Source organism: Anabas testudineus, chromosome 11 (genome assembly GCF_900324465.2).
Source record: "Anabas testudineus chromosome 11, fAnaTes1.2, whole genome shotgun sequence".
Classification (NCBI taxonomy): domain Eukaryota; kingdom Metazoa; phylum Chordata; class Actinopteri; order Anabantiformes; family Anabantidae; genus Anabas; species Anabas testudineus.
The window spans coordinates 2,397,276-2,410,597 of record NC_046620.1 but is presented as its reverse complement, the minus strand read 5'-3'; the positions used below and the strand labels follow the sequence as shown (position 1 = coordinate 2,410,597).

At 42.8% G+C, this 13,322-nt stretch overlaps 1 protein-coding gene and 2 gene segments (V, D, J or C); 1 reads left to right on the top strand and 2 right to left on the bottom strand.

Moving 5' to 3' along the window:
- Positions 1–2,940: 2,940 nt before the first annotated feature.
- On the bottom strand, positions 2,941–3,425 carry LOC113154936. The segment is given in 2 exon segments: positions 2,941–3,263; positions 3,374–3,425. Coding segments are annotated over 2 exon segments (375 nt in total).
- A 2,307-nt stretch (positions 3,426–5,732) lies between these two features.
- On the bottom strand, positions 5,733–6,288 carry LOC113154934. The segment is given in 2 exon segments: positions 5,733–6,126; positions 6,237–6,288. Coding segments are annotated over 2 exon segments (384 nt in total).
- Positions 6,289–8,291: 2,003 nt separating this feature from the next.
- Positions 8,292–12,063, top strand: LOC113154847 (LIM/homeobox protein Lhx9-like). Its single transcript, XM_026349251.1, has 6 exons — positions 8,292–8,423; positions 9,823–10,025; positions 10,458–10,566; positions 10,704–10,839; positions 11,194–11,426; positions 11,663–12,063. Exons 1-6 carry the CDS (start codon positions 8,292–8,294, stop codon positions 12,050–12,052), a joined length of 1,203 nt encoding a protein of 400 aa, XP_026205036.1. The 3' UTR covers positions 12,053–12,063.
- Positions 12,064–13,322: the final 1,259 nt, after the last annotated feature.

Below are 13,322 nucleotides of genomic sequence, written 5' to 3'. Positions count from 1 at the left end.
TGCTGGTTCCACTGGTTCTCCATCATAGCAGAACATCATTGTGGTGAACCTGGTTCCATCCTGAAGCCCAGTTTTCACAAGAGTGTCTCACCCTGAACAAGGAGCCCCAGGGTGGCCAGCAGTAGAGTCAGAGACATCATCACTGTGCTGCCGCTGTGTCAGTGTCTCTGAAAGACCTGGACAGACACTGATCAACACTGGTCTCTTAACAGCTGGGAGCAGAGAGGCAGGACACATATGCAAACACACACAGTCAGTCAACTGGAGCTGTCAGCAACACATCAGCAGCTGCTTTGAAGCTTCTGATCTAACAACATGATCATTTTCAGCAGACAGAGTTTGACCCAGTTAATATTTTAATGTTCAGACCACTGTGAAGAAGAACTCCCAGAAATACTCAGAGGAATGTGAATTTGGACATTCACCATTCAGTGAGAACCGGCTGACTCCATCTGAAAACTCCTCAACAAGAAGAGGATGAACTCTGTGGAGAAACAGTTTAGTCAGTTGATGTTTCCAAGGTCACAATGATTGTTCAGTTTCTGTATATTTGTTGACTTTGAATCTCATGTTTGAGAAAACATGTTCCTGTATTTGTTTTAGTACTGACAGTATATGAATATGTACAAATAGTTTTAACTAGATCATTCATCTCAAGTTCTTATAATTAGAAGTCTTATTTCAAAATAGATTAAATTTATTGTTTTCCTCAAAAATCTTAAAACACCCCATAATCTCAAAGAGGTTCGTTTGAAATATTTCACACCTTAATTCTGTTGCTTTGGTCCGAATCAGTTGATGACTTTGTAAGATTGTATCAGAGTAAAAATCCAAACGAACCAGAACAAATCACTTCAAACTACGAGAGAACGTCCTCTCTTCTTATTGGTCGGATTGTTTCTGCTGCGGGAAATAAAAAGTAAATAAAGGAAGAAGATAAAGTGTTGTTCTACTGTACGTTTGTGTGACAGTAGGGAGATTAGTTTTAACTATAAATGTTAATGCAGATCGATCATCCCGTTCATTATTTATTACGTTACATCAGACCTGGTGTCTGTGAGACACTTCACCTCCTCACGTCTCCACATTTATCCTCCATTAATCAGACAGCATGTTTTTGGTGGACAAACAAAAAAGAAGAAAATTTACACACTACACAAAGTCCTCAAATCACGAGATTCATAGCGTTTGGTCCCGTTTTGGTTCGGTACGCGTTCCCACCAGGAGGACCGCACCAGAGTTCGCTAAGTGATGCGGATCGAGACCACCTCGTTTTGGTCCGCACTCGAGTGTGATTACCGTGTTCACACCGGACAAAACGAACCGTACTAGGGAAAACGAACTTGAGTCCGATTTAATCGAACTAAATCCTGTAGGTGTGAAAGCAACCTTAAACTTGATCTCTGGTGAATCCTGTTGTCATGATTCCAGCTCCTCCTGCCTCTCTGCCCCTGATTTCCTGGTTTGGCCTGTTCCTTGTTTTCTCTTCCTCCTCTGTCAGGTGACCTGTTGATTGAACATTGTCTGCACCTGTGTCTCTCCTGTCCTTTTATTAGCAGGTCTGTCAGTCTCCTGTTTGCCAGATAATAATAATAATAATAATAATAATGAATACTTTCTTGATCCCCTTGGGGAAATTGTGGGTGGACAGCTGCTAGACGGTATGTCAGCGCTACACTACGGGGTTTCAGTGTCTTGTCCAAGGGACACCTCAGCAAGTAGCCAGGAGGAACCGGGAATCGAACCACTCACCCTGGGGTTCGTAGGCGACTGCTCTACCCGCTGAGCTACTGCCGCCCCATTAGACTCACATTGACCTGAGAGCAAGACTATCCAGCCTTTATCTTCGGACTGCTTATCTGATATGAACCCTGCCTCCCCCCAAACTTGACCTACCTCTTCCTAAACCTCCAGTACCGTGAGTGTTATTCTACCTGAGCTGTGCTCTTCCTCATTCTGTCTTCCCAGGATAGGAACCACATTCTGGATCACCTGGATCTTTCTCTGCCTGAAGCTCTGGTTCAATTCAATTCAGTTTTATTCGTATAGCATCAATTCACAACAGTAGTTTATCTCAAGGCACTTTACAGTGTTTAAGGTTTGAGACCTTACAGAGAATAATTATACAAAAAATGATACAGAAAACTCAACAATCCCATTCGAGCAGCTTTAGACAACAGTGGAGAGGAAAAACTCTCGGTTCTGTGAGTGTGTTCTAACCTGATTTGTTTCCCTTCCTATCTGTACTGGACCTGTTCCTCCTTCCAGTCCTTTACCCTACCCCGTCTCTGTTTGGACCTCGGTCCATCTCCTCTACTCTGCTCTTAGATCCGTCCTACCTATCACCTGTTGGATCAGCCTTTTCTGTGTATGACCCCTGACTGACCCTGTCTTTTCGCTGAGAGTTGGATCATGGATATTGAATTGTTGGTGTTTCTGTGTTGACGTGGCACTCTTACTGCACCGGCCGTCTTGGCTATTGGTGATTCACCTTTCACCTACACCACTCCCGGATCATCTCGCCATCTCCTCACTTCCCAGTTCACCTCGCTGCTCTCACTCATAGGTCATCTACTCTTTATCAATCGGCATTCTACTGTGTTACTCTGACTAACCCTATCTCCTCTCCTAGACCTCCAATCACATCCGAAGTCACCTCTCTTCCGCTGTGTCATCACCGGACCTCCTCACATGAATTTTTTTATTATCTTTTGTCATAAACCCTCTTAACTCATCCTGTCTTTTGAGTGAATACATATGTGATCTCACATCACTTATGTGATTGTTGACAGAAGTTCTAAAAATTTGTGTGTGTGTGTGTGTGTGTGTGTGTGTGTGTGTGTGTGTGTCTTCAGTGAACTGTATCAGTAGCTTCCAGCTGCAGCAGTCAGTTCAGTTTCTGTTCAGTCTGACTGAGGGAGGTTTTTGTACGACCACTTTTCACTGTGTGAACACGTTCTGACTGTTGATTTCATGAACACTCTGACAGTAATAAACTGCTGCATCTTCAGTCTGGACTCCACTGATGGTCAGAGTGAAGTCAGAGTTTGATCCACTGCCTGAAAAACGATCTGGAATCCCTGATTCTAGAGTGTCAGCACCATAAATGAGGAGTTTAGGAGTTTCTCCATCTTTCTGTTGATACCAGGCTAAAGCAACTCCAGCTACTACATCCTCACTAGTTGTACATTGAATGTTGATGTTTTCTCCCACAACGGTTCTCACTGCTTCAGGCTGAGTCACTGTGACCTGACCTCTGGACTCTGAGGATACAGAGACAACAACATAAAGCAGCAGCATCATGGTTTTGTGGGCTTCATTTCAGAGGGACACATGTTGATAGAGGAGAGGAGTTGGATTCTCTGGACTTTACCTGTGAAGCAGCAGCAGAGGAGAGTCCAGATGAGGACGGAGATCAGAGTCATGTTTTGGATGAGGAGGATTTCTGTGTCTTCTGTTGTCATGAAGGACAGCTGTCAGTCATCCAGGGTTCAAGTCTCAGGACTATAAACTCTCCCAGAGCACTGGAGCATGGTGCTGCTGATGCAAAGTGGCTCTATGGAAATGTTCTGACTAAAGATTCATTGAATTTGTTTAACTGCTTAAACATTAATTTCTAAATACATATTGTGTTATAAACTTTGCAGATTGTTTTTTTACTGAGCTATGACTATTAAGTGAGGCTGTTGTTTGTACCATGTTGGGCCACATTCAGTTCAGTATTTTATATTATTAGTTAAGGTTAGGTTACAGTATATGAACATTTCTACAATATATACATTTTCATTGAATCTGTGTTTAAAACTCAGCTGAATTTCAACATTTTATGTTGTAGTTTAAATCAAAGAAACTTGCTGAAATACAAACAGCTTGAACACTGATACACTTTACACTGTTTCAGATTAGTAGTAACATCCTAATACAGAGGTAAAGAGAACATATTGTAGATCATCATTAGCATACGATGATATGACACTGTTCTCACATGATCATTTACATGTTGTTTTATATTAATTAGCTTTATTTTGTTTATAGATAAAAAACTTTGAGACTCACTGAGGTATTTATTTGCTTATATCATATATTGTGTTGATAATTTAACTTCTTCATTTAAAGGAACACAGATATTTTCCTCAAAGATTTTTAGGATCGGAATTAAAAACAGGATTTCATCTGCTGATACATTAACACAAAATATCATGAATGCTATTTGATAAATCTAATTGAGGAATGACACCTATAAAATTTAGCAATATTAGTTCAGTTCAAAATAGGACATAAAATAATTATTTTTAGCTCATGTGGATTCATGGATAATAACAGTTCTGTGCCAGAAATTTTAAATTAAAGACACAGATGTTTTTGGTCAGAGAGACAAGGGAAAAGGCAGGAGCATAGGTTTGAGAATAGGGACTCTTAACGTTGGCACAATGACAGGGAAAGGCAGAGAGCTGGCAGACATGATGGAGAGAAGGAAGGTAGATGTTCTGTGTGTGCAGGAGACAAGGTGGAAGGGCAGCAAGGCACGTAGTAATGGAGGAGGATACAAACTGTTCTACCATGGTGTGGATAGGAAGAGAAACGGGGTAGGAGTGATCCTGAAGGGGGAGTTTGTAAACAGTGTTCTAGAGGTGAAAAGAGTCTCAGACAGGGTGATGAGCCTAAAGCTAGAAATTGAAGGGGTGATGGTGAATGTAGGAGGTGATGGGCAGGTTTGGTGTAAAGGAAAGGAATCTGGAAGGACAGATGGTGGTGGACTTTGCTAAGAGGATGAAAATGGCTGTAGTCAACACTTACTTCCAGAAGAGAGAGGAACACAGAGTGACATACAAGAGTGGAGGTAGGAGTACGCAGGTGGACTACATCCTATGTAGACGAGGTCATTTGAGAGAGGTTAGTGACTGCAAAGTGGTGGTAGGAGAGAGTGTAGCCAGACAGCACCGCATGGTGGTGTGTAAGATGACTCTGGAGGTCAGGAAGAAGAAGAGAGGGAAGACAGAAAAGAAGACCAAGTGGTGGAAGTTAAAGAATGAAGAAACTTGTGAGGAATTCAGACAGAAGTTGAGACAGGTTCTGGGTGGTCAGGATGAGCTTCCAGATGACTGGGAAACCACAGCAGAGATTATCAGGGAAACAGGTAGGAAGGTGCTAGGTGTGTCATCTGGAAAGAGGAAAGAAGGTAAAGACACTTGGTGGTGGAATGAGGAAGTACAGGAATGCATCCAGAGGAAGAGGTTGGCTAAAAGGAAGAGAACAGATAAGGGTGATTAAGGACAGAGATGGAAAGGTACTAACAACCCAGGAGAGTGTGCAGAAAAGATGGAAGGAGTATTTTGAGGATCTGATGAATTAGGAAAATGACAGAGAAAGAAGGGAGGAAGATGTGGATGTTGTGGAGCAGGAAGTAGCAGAGATTGGAAAGGATGAGGTTAGGAAGGCTCTGAAAAGGATGAAGAGTGGAAAGGCTGTTGGTCCTGATGACATACCTGTGGAGGTGTGGAAGTGCTGTTGTTCCTTTTCTGTCTAAGTTCAGAGCAACTGTAACAAGGAAAAACTATATACATAATATATATACAGAATTTTTATTTGTACTGTAAAAATATTTTTAGTTTTGTTTTGTGTTTCTTTAAGTGTAATTGTAAAGTGTGTGTGTGTGTGTGTGTGTGTGTGTGTGTGTGTGTGTGTGTGTGTGTGTGTGTGTGTCCTCAGTGAACTGTATCAGTAGCTTCCAGCTGCAGCAGTCAGTTCAGTTTCTGTTCAGTCTGACTGAGGGAGGTTTTTGTACGACCACTTTTCACTGTGTGAACAACCACTGACTGTTGATGTAATGATAACTCTGACAGTAATAAACTGCTGCATCTTCAGTCTGGACTCCACTGATGGTCAGAGTGAAGTCAGAGTTTGATCCACTGCCTGAAAAACGACCTGGAATCCCTGATTGTCGAGTGGCAGCATAGTAAATGAGGAGTTTAGGAGTTTCTCCATCTTTCTGTTGGTACCAGGCTAAAAGATGATAGCTGCTCCAAACATGAACATTCTGACTGGTTCTACAGTTGATGCTGACGGTTCCTCCAAGATCAGTTCTCACTGCTCCAGGCTGAGTCACTGTGACCTGACCTCTGGACTCTGAGGATACAGAGACAACAACATAAAGCAGCAGCATCATGGTTTTGTGGGCTTCATTTCAGAAGGACACATGTTGATAGAGGAGAGGAGTTGGATTCTCTGGACTTTACCTGTGAAGCAGCAGCAGAGGAGAGTCCAGATGAGGACGGAGATCAGAGTCATGTTGTGGATGAGGAGGATTTCTGTGTCTTCTGTTGTCATGAAGGACAGCTGTCAGTCATCCAGGGTTCAAGTCTCAGGACTATAAACTCTCCCAGAGCACTGGAGCATGGTGCTGCTGATGCAAAGTGGCTCTATGGAAATGGTCTGACCCACTCCAACAGGGACTTGGATCAAAACGATCAATTGTTACATAAAGATGTAAAAACACATCGTTGTGTGTTTTTTCTTTTAAACATTTGTAAAATACTGTAAAATGTTTAAACTCTTTCATGTTTCCTGTTTTGTTAACTTAAATGATAAAAGCTACTCTTACACTTTTATCTTTAGTTCTGAAACTTGTCTGTTGTCATGGTTACTGAGTTTAGAGAGGGAAGTGAAACACTGAAGACCAGCAGAACCAGCACCATCCTCATCCTCCCAACAACAGGAAGTTTACTTTACCCTTATTTTAACTTTATTAATCTCTGTCTCTGCAGTGGGTCGAGTCCAACCCACCCTGACGGTGCTGCCCCCCTCCAAAGAGCTGGATCAGGGGAAGGCCACACTCATGTGTCTGGCCAACAAGGGCTTCCCCTCAGACTGGACTCTGTCCTGGAAGGTTGACGGCAGCAGCAGCAGCATCAGCAGCAACTGGGAGGAGAACAGGAGTCCCAGGGTGCTGGGGAAGGACGGACGCTACAGCTTTAAATATTCTCCGATTTCTCTTGAAATTTGACAGAGATGCTAATGAAGGTTTTTAAAACAAACCAAAGTAACCACTCACCATAATGACTAGGATTTATCCTCTGGAGACCCTGAATTAAATGTTAAACCACCTCTTAAGCTCTCAGGCAGCTGCAGTACTTTTATAGACACTAAATGTTTTGTTGGTGTCAGTATTACTACTCATTTAATCATGTTTTAATGTTTCAGTGTTTTTGTTTAGTGACAGCACAACAACACATTTTGTAACCTGTCTGTCTAATTATGGATATATGTAAAGAATAAATCACATTTTGTCTCACGTCCATTTTGTTTTTGCACTTAAACAATAAGAGAAGTCACATGATAGGAGACAGTTATAGGTCAAACAGCCGAGGGATTGTGGGAGAAAGTCGAGAGCACTGTCCCAGATGTCCTCTTAAACACCCTTTGTTGTCTTTTAATTGGTCCCAAGGGTGCAGCGCTCCCATCCATCTGCTCACCAAGTGGCTATTCAGATCAGTTCTTACCTGCACTCTGAACCACCGGGGCCTCTTGTTTACAGGTGTGTGCCCGGACGTCACCTGGGGCAGCTGGTGAGGTGGGAGGAACAGGTGCGGATCCTGCTCAAGCCGATCTCGTAGAAGGAAACTGATCCCAAACCCACAGCAGACAGGAGGCTGCAGACACACCTGGAGGAGTGATAGGGCTCAGCTGGGGGGAAAATCTGTTGAAGTGCAAAACAAGGAAACATTTGAGACACAGAAAAGAAGAGGAAGGAGCCAGACATTCATGAAACCTTTCCAGAGGGTTGGATTGTTTAAGGATTAATACAGAGCTCACTCAACCAGGAGACTCTCAACAAGACCGGTAAGCACTTATTCAGAATGAGAACTGTTGATCAGCTGGTTCGAAGCTTTAACAGGACATTTAGAAACCAATCAAGCTTCATGTGAGGCAGCCAGATGATGCATCAAGGTGTTTACAACAGATCAAAATGTTGAACACAATCAATTTAAAATGAAATAAAAGAAACAAATAACTATTGTTAGTCTTAATGTGATGATTATTTATGTGCCTGTCTCTCCACACTTCTTCAGATTGGTTCTAAATGAGTCAGGGAGCTAAAGGCTAAAGATGAGCGTGATGTTTTATGCAACACGTTATTTGTGGTGTCTACGAAACCTTGGAAGTTGGTAATAAGTTGTCAGATCCAGTCATGTATGTTGTGTTAAAGTTGGTGTACAAATGTTGGTGTTTGTAGCTCTCTAATGAGGGCAGGAAGGAGTGGTAATTACCACATCTACCTCTACAGGACAGTCATGATGTCGCCAGATGACAGATCTCTCGAGGACCTGCTGTATGGTAGTGACCTTGTTGACGAGGCGGAAGGGCTGGAGCTGGGCGGTGGGCAGGCAGGGATGGAGGAAAGTGGAGACACAATAGTAGAAAATGTGAGTATGAAGTAAAGTATAAAATGAGCTTTTTGAAATGTGTTATTATCGTGTGCATTAGTTTGTATTTTGTTCACTGTCTGCCTCCTCATCTGTTCAAGTCTGACAATAGCAGATTGTGTCAGAACACAAAGAAATAAAGAAAATACGTTGTAGGTTGTCTAAATGTCTAATCCCAACCAAACTGTGTTAGCGCACTTGTTGTCCAGCATTTTTCACCATTTAGGGGGAAAATAAGCTATTTTAGTGCCAATGACGAGACAGCAGTCACCATGTTGGTTCCTGTTATCAAAAACAGTGACGTTTCTACAAGCACCTGTCTTTGTACATAGGGGCGCTCTTACAACAAACTGTGACTTTGGTCATGTGAGGTTGGAATGAACTAACTATACCGAAGTTACAGTTGGAGGACTTGTAGGCCATGTTGGTCCAATGTCTGCTGGTTTCTAAGCTCAGTGGGATGTTCCCCAGTTAAATAAATCTGATGCCAGCCGGGACTAAAGACCTGTAGTAACGCTCTGTTACACACCATGGGTGGAGCAGCCAGTCGCTGCAGGTGCTACTCAGGACTCTTACATTTTTAGGGGTGGGAGGTTTCACAAATAACGGCCAGCAGTTTCGCCCTCATCCCACTCTCTGCCACAACCTCTGCTGAGTCCAAAGGGCTACTGCTCCTCACCACCAGCTCCTTGACCTTAATCTTATGGAGATGGAGGCCGTTCTGCTGACACCACAGAGTGAAAGTGCAGTCTGATGTAAAGGGGGTGTTCTGTCTTTAGAACTGGCACGATGCTTTAAGCCATTACCTAATGCTGCCTCAGGCTTAGGCTCAAGATCGGATGGACCCCCTCAAATAGCTGGTCTGTGGCTTGGTGCCATCTGGGCCTGCTGCCTTCCCCAGCTTGATTCTCCACAGCTGGCATTTACAGTAGATGTGTAGGAGAGGTGAGAGGTGACTGAACTGTAGCTGGCTGTGTGAGAGTGAGAGTGTTTGGTACTGACTAAAACATCCCAGCTCACTTTCAGGTTGCCTGGTACTGGATGTTCTCTCCTTTTCTTTTTGTCCCCTGAAACACCTGAAAACCTTTTGTTTCTGGTTAGGCAGAGCCTGCAGTTCACTTCTGACCTTGGGCTTGTTGTTAGAGAAACACTGCCCTCTTCTGGTGGCCACAGTGTTCTTCACACAGAAATCTACATAGCCCATAACGTAATGTATGAGGGACTCAGTGTCGTCCCCGTGTGACTCACAGAGCAGTTGCCAGTCTATTGTCTCAAAACAGTCTCTGAAGGCCTCTAGAGACTCATCTCTTTTCTGCACCGTGCACATTTCTATTACCTATTACCTGTATTTCTGCCTCATTTTTATCTACAAATTCACCGATATCTGTCTTTATTCCAGACTCCAACAGCTGTTTCCATCCCAGAGCCAATAACGTGCGCTGGCTGTGGGGAGCAGGTGTGCGACCGCTTCTTCCTACTGGCTGCAGGCAGGGTGTGGCACAGCGTCTGCCTGCGCTGCAGCCAGTGTCACTGTGAGCTGCAGACACATGCCTCGCTCTTCTGGAGAGATGGGAGCATCTACTGCCAGCAGGATTACTGCAGGTCAGGCTAGAAAAATGTCATATTTAATGCAGTATTTACAAAATAGGGGATGATGGTGATGATCTCAGTGATATTTGAGTCCTGTGACTTCGAGGTTTATGTTTATGACCCTGCACTCCAAATTGAACTTTCTCTAAAATGTCTTAAAAAGTAAAGTTTTCACTAGTCTGTGACCACATTTTATATTTTCTAAGTATCACCGCAACTACAAGATGAATCAGTCGATAAATCATGGTGCCCTGGAGCTAAAAGGTGATAAATTTAACTTTTTCTGGACTCGTTTGGAGGGGATTAAACTCGCATCTTCTCTCCTCTCACATCTTATTTGTCCCCAAAGGGAAATTTAAGGCACACAAAGTAGTAAAAAACAAGAAATTATAGCAAAAACTCTAAACTAAGTATTTTCGTTCTGTTTTGTCTTTTCCTGTTCAGGATGTTTGGAGGTGGTCAGTGTGCTCGATGCTTTCAACCAATCCCAGCTTCTGATTTAGTAATGAGGTCTGGAGAGCTGACTTTCCATCCTCAGTGCTTCTCCTGCCAGGTTAGTTCAGAGTTTAGCTCTGGAAATATTCACAGAAACAATAAACCACACGTTTGTGTCTGTTTTTATTATTATTGTTACAAAGCACAAATAATTGAGGACAATTCATGATATTTTCCATTGTTAATGTTTTGCAGGAGTGTGACGTTAAACTGATGCCTGGGAACCTGTACTGCATGCAGGGCCACAACCTCTACTGTCAGTCACATTACCATGGTGACAGGAGCGTCCCGCTGTCCCACGATCCGCAGCCCAAACCAAATCTGACAGATGGTGAGACTGCGTCCATGTTTGTATAAAATTAAACATTCTGGTACATTTATCCCTTTTTTCATTGGTAAAGGGTTTCTCCTACAATTAGTGTGACCTCAGTAAATCTAGTGGAACATACAATCAACACATCTTCTGTCTCATCCTAAAGTCATACGACGACTGAAATGCATTAATGATGCTGCAGCTTCAACTGTTTGGTGCATATAGGGCATCTATTTATTGTTCTGGTCACTTCTGCACCAGAAACTGGTGCACAAGCTGCAGTCAGTCTAGGACCTGAGCAAGGCTAGAAACCATTGAGATGTGTTCAGACCTTTAGAAACCAAACCAAACCTGTATTTGTGCATGAGACAGGTCAAAACCAGGTCTCAGGTGAAGGGGAGGAGTCAGTCAGCAGTCCAGAACCACGATTGGATGACAGGCTGATGAGTAGACGCGCCCGCAGGCGGACCAAGAGAATCAGGACGTGTTTCCGCAGCGAGCAGCTCAGAGCACTGGAGTCCTATTTTGCCCAGAAACACAATCCTGATGGTAAAGACTGGACCTGCCTGGCACATAAGACCGGCTTGCCGAAGAGAGTCCTGCAGGTAGTAAAATCAGGAGATAGATACAGGAAATATGTAAATTATCAGTGAAACAGTAATAAGTGAAGCTCAGTGAGTGGATGGCTTTTGTTGAAATGCATTTTGGAAGTCCTAGTCCTAGTCCTAGTCCTAGTCCTGGTCCTGGTCCTAGTCCTAGTCCTAGTCCTAGTTGTAACAGCTGTTGATCCTTTTAGTAATGATCATAACAATAATGCACTCTGTCTCTCTCTCTCCCCCAGGTGTGGTTTCAAAACGCTCGTGCTAAGCTGAGACGCTCCCTCACCACTGATGACTCTCAGGTCAACTCGCCCTGTGCACCCTCAAGAGGTGTAACCATGAGGACCAGCCCCCCACCCCCAGCTTGTTCCCTACTCGACCAGTCACAGCCCTTCCCCAGCAGCACCATCGACCACCTGCAGCTGTCCCTGCTCACCACCCCGCTCGGTGACCCACCGGTGAGCCCAGCCGTCAACCAGCCTCATCTGCTGCAAAACCCTGACTTCTTCCTGGACTACAACTCCCAGAGTGCAGCTGGCTGTAGCTCCTCTCTGGAGGCCTATGGGGAGGCAGAAGGAAGAGCAGAGAGAGAAGTGGATGCTGAGAGTTCTTATCAACCACATTATTGCTAGATCAAGCTTTTTAAACCGCCTCAGCACTTCATCAGACAGAGAAATTAGCTTTTTAAAATTAGAGACATGTTTAAATTATAAACCTTTAAATTTCATTTGAGCACTTATAAAATGCAGCAGTAACTTAATCCAGCTCTAAAACAGCTGGGGGGGAGGGAACAGTGAGTCAGTCAGATGAAGTTAAAGTAACGTAGGATCACATGTCGTGAATCCAGCTTAGGAATGAAAAACACTATTTGCTCCATGTACATGAAATGTATCGCTGTAAGAGCTATAGCATAAACACACTTTAAAAAAATTAAAATCTTTAATCTTTAATCTTTAACAAAGGTTAGATCTTGTAGCACTTGATTATTACAGTAAATAACTTACAGTTTTACAGTAGTGCAGCAAAGTATAAATTCACCCAACTCACTTGTAAATGGACAAAATAAGAAAATAATAGATTCCAAGCAGACATCTACTACACTGTTAAAATCTATATCAATATGCAATATTCAAACTTGACAATATAGAAAATATGCAAACCCTGCGCAATGTACAAGATTTAGAAACTGATGTTCACTGTAAATTCAACCTGTTCTGAATCAATTATTTGAATGTAAATGTATCGTGAATGTAAGAAACTATAATAAGATCAAGTAATCACAATACGATTCCACTTAAAGTTGCCAAATGCTGAGTTGTTACCCAGTAAATATGTCACATTAACGTTTTTAACATAGAGCTTAGATGAAAATTCAAGTATGTGAAAGCTCTGCTGATGCTTGTGTTCGTATGTGCACAGTGAAGAATAAACTTGTCTTTGAGGTTTTCTCACATAAACTCAGTCTTCCACCACGGCTGCTCTACACTGATGTGTCCCACTCTTCTCTGTTTCACAGAGCTATTTGCTGTGTTTGAATGTTTAATAAAACATCTGTTTACATAAAAAGCTTTGACAGTTTTCCAAGTAATATTAGTGCATCTCAAACAAATCTCAATATCATGAAAAAGTTCTTTTGTTTTGTCATTTTTAATGCAACTTGGGAAAATCTCATATACTGTATAATCTTTAAATATTCTAGATCAGCTTATCTGATTGTAAATGTCAAGTCTCACATAAGATTTACATTTAGTCATTCGTCAGACACTTTTCTACAAAGCGAGTGAGGAACAAGGTACAAGGTAAGACAGTGTAAGTGTAAGGAGGTCTTGCCTAAGGACCCCTAATGGAGGTAGGCCACAACTGGGATTCAAACCCCAGTCCCCCCGCATGGAGGGTTGCAAT

What these genes read in the sequence shown, in the direction of transcription:
- LOC113154847 (XM_026349251.1), top strand. Translation starts at nt 8,292, where the DNA reads ATGATGTCGCCAGATGACAGATCTCTCGAGGACCTGCTGTATGGTAGT. An exon ending in TGCCAGCAGGATTACTGCAG is followed by an intron (nt 10,026 to 10,457) that starts GTCAGGCTAGAA and finishes TTTCCTGTTCAG; the next exon opens with GATGTTTGGAGGTGGTCAGT. An exon ending in TGCCGAAGAGAGTCCTGCAG is followed by an intron (nt 11,427 to 11,662) that starts GTAGTAAAATCA and finishes TCTCTCCCCCAG; the next exon opens with GTGTGGTTTCAAAACGCTCG.